Raw genomic sequence first — 9,603 nt, 5'->3', positions numbered from 1 at the left:
GAGACATGAAAATCATCTAGTTGGATAATCTGTTTACGGCTGACAACGTTCACGGACACTCACGAAACAGGGTGTGCCACAGGAAAGCAGTACCGACACTTTAATAACGCGCTAAACAAAGGGCTAAGTAATTGTGCGAGATGTCACGACCAAGCGTGTCGGACAAGCATGGCGCGACATTGTTGGCCGGTAGGGAAACTGGTAATTAGTCTCAATGTAGCCGCGGCATAAATAAAGCGATCAGATCGTAAGCATGAAATATGATCGGCAACGCGCCGATCTTTTCATCAGTTTATGCGGTGCATGGTACGAGACTACGGGGGATATGTTTACGCGAGAGGGTATAAAGCCTTCGTTTACCTTCGTGTCCTGTGTGACAGGCATAAATGCGGCGGCCGCCACCCGCAGATCCGTAGGTATGGTGAACGGAAGTAATCCCCGTGGCGCCATAAACGCGAGCGTAGATCACCTCACGTGGATAACGCGTCCGGCCGAGGATCGCCTACCAGCCCGAGCGAACGGTGAACATTATGCGCTCGCGCACCAACTCTTTACGAGATTTTGTCTCGTAAAGTATATCAGCTGAGGTCGTTTCTCCTCTTTAACCTGCTAATTCATCCCTTCGCGTTCCATGTGAAAAACATACACGTAAAAGATCCATGAAACGTCATCATTTAAATCAAATTAATTGCGATCCTAGACTTTCGTGCGGCCTATAAGTGATATATAGAGGTAAGCGAATTTGATACCGCCGTCAGTGACCGTACTTGGTTTATTTAAATTGAAATTATATGGCATAGTTAGTCAGGGCTTTTTGAATTTTTGCGTATCGTACAAAAATTAAGGGTACAATTGTCTGACGTATATAGAATATTTTCATTATAATTTATTAACTTATATAACGATTAACGTATAAATTTTGATTATTTCTTCATCTTTGCCATTGCTCTTGCAAATCGTACATCCTTCGAGCGATATAACCATCGTTTCCTTTCGTCTTTGCCTTCAACCGAATTTGAAGGTAGGATATAGTCACTCTATACAATCGTCTAAAGTCATTTTCGTCAAGTTTCCTCTCGCTCCCAATCCCAGTCCACTTCCTCAGACTTCCCTCTGTGGCCAGTTCTGTAGATCTCACTTTCCGGCGATTCCTCCTCTTCCTCACCAGGCCAATTAAATTTCGCGGAATCTTCATCGGTCTCAGATTTCGAGCTCTGTCTGTGGTCTCTTTCGCGCATAGCTCTACTGCACTCTGTCGAGACCGAATCCGTTTCATCCGTCCCGGATCTCGTTGAATTGGTTCTTGCATCTTCCGTGTCAGTACTCCTACCTCTCAGCATCACCGTGGCTTCGACTGATTCGTCGTCAGCGAACGACTCGCTATCCTCGGACTGCGCACCACTGAGCTCGCGTTTGATCGACGGTTCCTTCGCCTTAGTTTCGGATAGCTGCTCCTTGGAATCTTTTATAGTGTACGCCGAAGAGCCTTCCTCCTCCGATCTAGACTTCTGCATCTGCCAGGCTTTCTTAAACGGATGTTCCCGTTCTTGCTGGACCAGCTTGGGCCTTTCTGGCAAGAGGTATTCGGGATCTTCCTCACTCGCTTGGCTCTTTACAATGGATTCTCGTTTGAATAAACCAGTTGGTTTGACGGAAAGATCGCCTTCTTTCTTTACGACGTTCCATCCGGCACTCGCCAAATCCTCTTGCGACAGTTGCGATAAATCTTGTAGGGATTCTCTTTTGCTTCCCTTAGTCAAGATAAAGTTATAGTTGTCTTCCTCTTCCAGAGACGTTTTTTGACTATCACTAGTGTAGGATTGTCTCCTTGAAGTATCCTGACTGCTCTCTTCCTCGCTTAGGCTTTCTTCTCTCGATGGCGGTCCCTGTTCACGGTATTCTCTACGTCGTAAGTACATACCGTCCTCCTCGGGCTCACTTGGTTCCTGAGAAGACCCAAGAAGCGCAATCTGTGGGCCAACGCTGACGGTCCACGAGTCCATGTTATCCTCACCCGAAATATCGTCTCTTAGTAAGGCTATTCTGCCCTCCGCAGAGGATCTACGTTGCAACGGTTCCGCGCTGATCTCGCTCTCCTCAACCAATGACTCGCGCTGTTGAGTAGCCAATTTTTCCATAAACTGTTTCTTACGTATCCTTAATTCGTGTTCCCATTCCTCCTCATCACTCGTTTTTGTTTCAGAACTTGAAACGCGTACCGGCTTCGTTTTTTCCAGAGCTGGTGGCTCCTCCTCGCTCTCAGAAGAGAACCTTCTTCTCGTCGATCTTACGAGGGGTGGTTTCGACTCGTGTTGTTCTCTAACGGTTGAACCTTCCTTTCCGACGAACTCCCAAGAACGATAATCATCCGCCTTGGTTGACGTTCTTCCTCTAGACTCGGATCTCTTAAATTGCCTCGAATCATCCTCGATCTTTTTTCTGCGCTCTTCTTCACTTTCGCTCTCCCTTGACGATAATCTCTTGTTTTCTTTGGTCCTAGATAACGAACGTCTATTGCGCTGAGCTATAGCCTCGTCATGCTGTCGCTGATTTCTGAGAAATTCGATAGTTTCTTCTTCAGAGTCATCTGTTGCATATCTCTGTCTGTTCATGCCTATCTTACGATCCGTGTAACTCTCCGTTTCTCTGAGTGGTTTTTTAGCCGCTTGCTTGACTCGGTCTTTATTTGATATCTCTTCGGAATCACGATCGATGAATGACAATCGCTTTCCATTCATTTTCGTCAGTGTCGGTACGTCTATTTTCTCTTCCGTGTCGTGCGCCTCGAGAGTGGTTGCACCGTGCGCTATATCCTTCTGTCGATCCCACCCGGTGGACACGACTTCATCGTTCTCGAAAACGTTTGCTTGCTCGATCGCGGTTTCGGCCTTTTTATCCTCGCTCACGAGTGTCTTTTTTTCTTCGGAAACTTCGAGCGCCACATCCGTGCTTTCCATTATGACGCTCTTCACCTCCTGCATCGGAAGATCAAAAAGTAACGTCAAAACGACTGACGCGACTATCACTATCGCTACTTCCAGAGGATCAATCTGCAAAGAATAATGTATTCATATATTCTCTATTGTACATCAAGTAACCTTAAACGCAGCTATCTGATTCTGAAACTTGCGTTTGAATTATTTTTCTAATCATATATGTATAACGAGATTCTTCTTTTGAGAGATATTTTATGCAGAAATTGATAGATGACCACATCAAGACGATAATCAAAACAATTTACATTTAGCGTTAAATATGTGATGAAAATGTAAGCTTAATAAATTCACTGTTTTTTTCAAAACGCTGCTTAAAAATATTCTTCGTCTGCATGACTTACTGCTCTATAAAGTTGAAATTCCGTGGAGAATCTCGTGGTCCCAACGTTGTAAAAAAATACTGCGAATTGCGTTAGATACACAGCGTACGATATCCTGCTGAAGATCATGAACCAATAGCTGGAGAGAAATCTATTAACACTGCCTACGAAGTGAATGATTATTGCGTTAGTGCTCCTGTCTATTTACATGCCTATTTGATTGTTGTTACCGCAGCGTTACAACGGACCTCCGTGCCCCGTAAAGCAGGCAAATATTGACCAGCATAGAGCCGCGGCCCATAGCACCGGCCCGATTACTGCATAGTGAGTAGCCTCTTCAGCGTCGTACACGTAGTCGCGCTTGGCCTGACGCCAGGGTGAAAATAACGACCATGAGCCCAAGGTTATCGCGATCAACCAACCCAAGATCACTAACACCTGAAATTAGAACGGTGCCACGATCACGCGCGATTATGATTACGTGCGGGGAGAATACCCTGTGAATCCTGACGTTCTTTCCGGTGTAATGCAACAACACACCGAGGCCGACACCGAAGACGTATGGCGTTGTTCTGTGCAGCGGCAACACGTAAGTTAAATTAGCAGTCTTGTAAAGGCGCTTTAATCTGCAATCAAAAACACCATCAGTCTGCATTATTCGCTCCCGCGTAAGATATTCTATTCTCGAAAAATATCGCATACGAAATCCTATAGTATATATTGTGTATATATTATATTTAGAAAATCTTTGGAGTGAAATCTAGTTCTAAAGAGTAACAAAGAGTGGCAATTGAGCCAGCGTTGAAAAATGTTGGAAAAGACTCACAATTATTAATTTTTAAGAGTGAGATTTCCCTCTTTAGAGTAGATTCCACTCCACAGATTTTGGAGAGTAAATTTTCACATGCGATATAGAGAGATTCAAGAAGGAGCCTAAGATGTACTCACGAAATTCCGTGATAGATGACGATAGACAGATAATTGTTTATTGTCGCTATATAACGAAGAGTAGCAGATAACAAGATGAGAAAGGCCATCAAGAGCATACCGATGATAAGTTTGTATTGTAAGAAAAAGACTAGGATAGGCGCCAAGAGCGACAGTTGCATATCCAAGGCCAATTGATGCGTGTGCGAGGCGCACTGTAAAAGATCGAACCACGATAGATACAATCTATAAATATTTTTTAACTCATCGCTGAGCCATCTACTCACCATCTCTTCAAACGGAAAAAAATTTTGCACATATAATAGAGTTGTCCACGCGTTGTATTTGCAAAGCTCCGCGTTCGCCATGATGACGCTATTCCATTGCGGACCTGAGCCGATGTGTTCCATCACGAACGCGTACCAGAAGACCACCGCGAGCAACGCCGGTGAAAGTCTGAAGAGCATGCCAGTGACGGAACAATCAATGGCTTCAGCAGAAAAAATAGCTCAGTGAACGCTCTGGTTTTTTAATATGATTGGTTCTTGTCTTTAGTTCTTTGCTGAATATATAGTAGAAACTAATCGTAATAAAGAATCACTGAGCGTTCATTGAGTTGTTTTTTTTTGCCGAATGCAGCTAATAAAATTTTTTTTCTTGCATTTGATCTGAAACAACTATTGAGGACTCCTTTCTCATTGGGATTAAAATACCTGATAAATCTGGCAACGAAACGGCAAAACCAGCGAATTTCACCACGAGTCTTCAGTTCCTTCGCCATGTTGTAAGCTGTGAGAACACCGCTTAGCAGCAGAAACGTGTCCGTGTAAACTAACGCCACTCGCAGAATAGAGCTGACTGGACTGTTGGCGATCTGTTTAAGTAAAGAATTAATGATGCGATATGTCATTCTAATATAAAGACTCTATTCAACAATTTCACCTCGGTAAAAGAAATGCGGTTGCTAAACGGTATTCGGGGAATTGTCATAAGCTGATGGCCAACATAAAGAATGATCATAGCCAACGTTCTTATTCCATAGATACACGTAATATCCGCAGCATCCGTCGCTTCCTTCAATAAGGCTTTAATCGTCCTTCGTAAGGAAAATGACATGATTATCCTCTCAGAATAATTTCCTGCGAAGGAGATGCATGCATTATGCCATAATCGCAGCTGTATTGAAATATTCCGGCGAGCTTAATTTCAGCTTTGTAAAAGATTCATTTATCGAGACTCACGTACCTTTCCCTCGCGTCTCCACGAAGTAATCCCTCACAGTCGCTATAATAACGAGACAAATAATCATAGCGTAAAAATACCTACAAAATAAATTAACAACATGCATTTATCAATTGCGTTATTTCGTGATGTAATAAAGAGATACGTACAAAACACCGATCGTCTCTTTCGAATAGGTCTGTGACTTTTGTTTGACGTAACACATATTAGGATCGACGTTCACCGTAAATTTAATTCCAACAGTTCCATTGTAATCTTTTAAAGTACTTTCTAACGCATATTCAGCGTCCTTAGCGGAACACGCCGCGGGTAGACACAGCGCCCAATTAAATGAAGTGAATTTTGGAACGAAATGACCTGGCTGAAATATTAGATTGTTGGAAAGTTACTAATTCAAAGATACGACTTACATAATTACGTTAATTATGTTTAAGTTTAATTTCTTTTTTATGTTCGAATTTAAAGATTATTTTAAAACTTTCTACTTAAAAAATTTACTGTAAAACGAATAAAAAAAAACACTATTAAGTTTTTTAGATTTCTATTACCTATCTATCTTCTTTAACCTTCACACGAAATACAGACAATATAGAAATTTTCATATTAATTTAATATAATTTTGGCAACATTTCTCTTACGTCGTGCATATTTCCTCGTATAAAAGCACGGGCCTGCATTAGATGGACTGGCAGTCTCATGTCTGAATGGGTTGCATGCAGGTCCACAGTTGCCAAGCAATATTTCCCTTGAATTCTTATCGTCTTCTCGTCCACTTTAACATGCGCCAGCACACCCAAACATTGATCGTAATCCCCGAGCTGATTCACGTTTCCTCGTAACAAGCCTGACGGAATCTTTGCGCTCGAATCTAACACTATAAACAAGATAGATTTTTGGTTCAATGAAATTGAACTGATGCAATTTTTCAAGATCAGAACATTCAGGTTGTACAAATCGGAAACTTCGATTAAAGAATTTTAACAATTCAATAACAATGCCTACATATCCTTTTAAAAACATTTTTTAGCACTTGTCTTCTAGTTGGAGTAATCACAACAGAGACACTATCGTATCTCCAGATAACTTTAGTTTTTCAATGAAAATAGAATGAACGGTTATTTTGGTCAATCGACTCACTCACTTTGGAGCGCCCACAACTTGTAACCTCTCAATTGTCGCAGAAATATCTTGCCATGTTGCTGACATTCCGAATTTTCAACGTTCGTAAAATTTGGCACGAAAGTCGGCACACGCAGAATTGCATCATTCACTTCGGACAATGTAATAGACGCATCTGTATGTTCCTTCGTTTTCGGCTTCGTTTCTTGCTCTAAAAAATATCGCCTGATTACATATAATGAATTGCGAAATTTTTTCACGGACTCAATGTCTGTAATTTATTTTTTTTTTGTATATTTATTTGTTTTATTTAAAGATAAAAATACAGCTGAAAAACAAAAAGATAAAAATTGTGCTCTTAAGATAAAACAATAAGTAATAATTAAATAACAGATGATTGAGAGCAATAATACCGCTTGTGTTACAATTTACAATTTATGTTTTTAATTTCCTTATATTGATTTACAAAACAGATATTTTGACCTTCATTCGAGTCTTTATCTGCAGCGATATCCAAGCAGAAATTCATTAATTGGTGCAAAGAGTAGCTGTGATAGAATCAGTCCCAAAATCTTTTATTATTTTTCTGTACTTGGTTCAATCTGGTCGACAATTTCTTAATTTATAATTATATATTACTTTTGTGATACATCCGTACATTATGTTTAACATGCAATCATAGTTTGCAGTGGCGCTCATTTAGTCTAACAACTAATTGACAATTAAACTCTTCAAGTATGGTAATTGAAAGGCTCTTTCTGCTACATTCTGAAACTGATTCTATTGCGGCTACCAATTAATGGATTTCACTGCCTGGACATTGCTAATGATGGCTCGAATGGAGCTTAAACGTCCGTTTTGTAAATGAATATAAGGAAGTTAAAAATATCAATTGTAAATTATAACGCTCGAATTACCGCGGTATTACTGCTCTCAATCGCCCATTATTTAATTATTACTTAAATATCATCTTCAATAGATCATTTTCCAAAAAAACTGTATTTAAAGAGGAAAACCGTTTAATTTATCCTCAAAGCCATTCAGAAAGAAACAATGCGGAATTTCTACGCGCAAGAGAAACTTAAAGCGAAGAAAAGATTACACGATCGTTGGATATCATATTTTTTAGATTATTATTTAAGATACTACTGCCAATGCAATGTCTATTCACGTGGCAACACTAAACATTGTTGGATAAACTCGCTTTTCGTATCGAACCGTTTTTACATAATACTCACTCTCCGCTTGCGAAACTTCCTTCGACGGTTTCGAAGTTGGTTTCGCTGTTACTTTTTTGACATCCGCCTTCTCCGGTTGTTTCGCTTGCTCCTTAATTTTCGGTGCAGGTGTTGAAGTTTCCGGTTTCACTCGCGTCTTCGATTTTTCGTCTACCTTCGTTGCAGTTTCAGGCACCTCAGCCTTAGGCTTAGGAATAGCCTTAACTGATTCAACTTTTTTCGTACCTTCAGTTAATTTCTTGGCACTTTCGACTGATTTCTTCGTGCTGTCGGTGGATTCTTTCGTACTTTCGACTGATTCAATTTTCCTTGTGCTTTCGGTCGTCTTTTTCACGCTCTCTGCTTTCATCGCTGATTTCGCGACATCGACTGGCTTTTTGTCGTCTTGTTTTGGTTTTTCCATATCGCGTTTGCTTTGTAAAATAGTTGTCTTTATTTTATCTTTATCAGCGAGTCTCACTTTCTCCAATTTTCTAGGTCCTGGAGTGGTTTCTTTTACATCAGGTTCTTTATCTTCATCTTCGTCTTCGTCTTCTTTTTTATGTGGTGCACTAAATTTTTTTTTAAGTGATTCTATTACTTTTCGTTGATCTGCCCTGGCTGCTTTTTTTTCTTCTTTATCATCTTCCTCTTCCTTATCGTCGTCATCATCAGCTTTACTTTTAGCGTATTTTATTGGTTTAACAATCTTTGTGGTTTTAATTTCTTTCATTTGTTTCTTTGAGTCTTTTTTGAAAGATTTTTTATAATCATTTTTATCCTCATCTTCATCTTCATCATCGTCTTCTTCATTTTCATCATCTTCTTCATCTTCTTCATCTTCATCATTTTCGTCTTCATCATCATTATCTTCACTCTTATCATCATCGTCGTCAGTAGGAAACTTTTTTTTTACTTTCTTCTCCTTATCTTTAGCATCCTGATCTGATAGCTCAGCTTCCGATGCTTCTTTTTCTTCATCATCTGTCTTTTCATCCGCCTGATCCCTTTCGGAATCCCCCACCGATTCCTCATCCTCCTCCACGCTTTCCACTTCTACAACTACCTCTTCCTCCTCTTCGTCGTCATCTATCTCGTCACTTTCTATCCTGGAGCTTCTCGGAAGTCTAGTCGCACCCCTGTCTCTCGGATGTTCAGTGATCTTCTCCATTCGAATTCTCCCCGTTCCGATGTCTGAAGTTAGTTCAGCAGGTGGTTTCCGGTCACCAGCGATGGTCCGCGGCACTGTGCCCTCGTGCCATTTCCGGGTCGAGATCGGTCCTCCGGTCGTCACCGTTCTCTCCGTTGGACAGATTCTGCCGTGCGTCGAGACGCAGACGGTCGGATGCTGCGTCTGCGGCACAATGTCACGTATCCGGAAGCCATAGCAGGTGGCGTAGAGCAGCACGATGAGAGCCAGCAGCGCGACGCACTTGCCCAGAAGGGCGATAGCCATGACAGGGCAGCCTTTACATGGAAGAGGTGAGGACTGGACGTTGTTCGCAAAGTTCGACCCACTGTTTGTCGTTGATGCCTATTGCTTGACGGGTGAGTGATTTTCCTTTCCAAAAAAACCGTTCAAAATGAACGGCTACACGTCTTTTCACCTGCGGCTTCTCCACCTTCTTCGAGTCCTCCACTTCCTGTTTCGCTATCACGAAGAATTCGTAAAATATATCGATAATCTGTCGCGCTGATCGCCCTCCGACGTGGCAGACCCCGGGCCACCACGTCCACAGCCGGCCGTGCTTTCGCGGAAATTAGAGCGTATGGCATCGGCCC

General features: G+C 41.5%; 1 protein-coding gene across 1 annotated transcript; it reads right to left on the bottom strand.

The window, feature by feature from the left end:
• Window positions 1–403: 403 nt before the first annotated feature.
• LOC108758780 (uncharacterized) lies at window positions 404–9,591 on the bottom strand. Its single transcript, XM_018503888.1, has 13 exons — window positions 7,843–9,591; window positions 6,627–6,815; window positions 6,124–6,359; window positions 5,635–5,846; window positions 5,489–5,565; window positions 5,186–5,382; window positions 4,957–5,117; window positions 4,531–4,699; window positions 4,265–4,458; window positions 3,813–3,942; window positions 3,565–3,754; window positions 3,338–3,480; window positions 404–3,050 (listed from the first exon to the last, which is right to left on the bottom strand). Exons 1-13 carry the CDS (start codon window positions 9,275–9,277, stop codon window positions 1,065–1,067), a joined length of 5,319 nt encoding a protein of 1,772 aa, XP_018359390.1. The 5' UTR covers window positions 9,278–9,591; the 3' UTR covers window positions 404–1,064.
• Window positions 9,592–9,603: the final 12 nt, after the last annotated feature.

This window comes from Trachymyrmex cornetzi, unplaced genomic scaffold (assembly GCF_001594075.2).
Source record: "Trachymyrmex cornetzi isolate Tcor2-1 unplaced genomic scaffold, Tcor1.1 scaffold16, whole genome shotgun sequence".
NCBI lineage: Eukaryota > Metazoa > Arthropoda > Insecta > Hymenoptera > Formicidae > Trachymyrmex > Trachymyrmex cornetzi.
The sequence above is the reverse complement of the archived record's forward strand: the minus strand, read 5'-3'. Positions and strand labels throughout refer to the sequence as shown.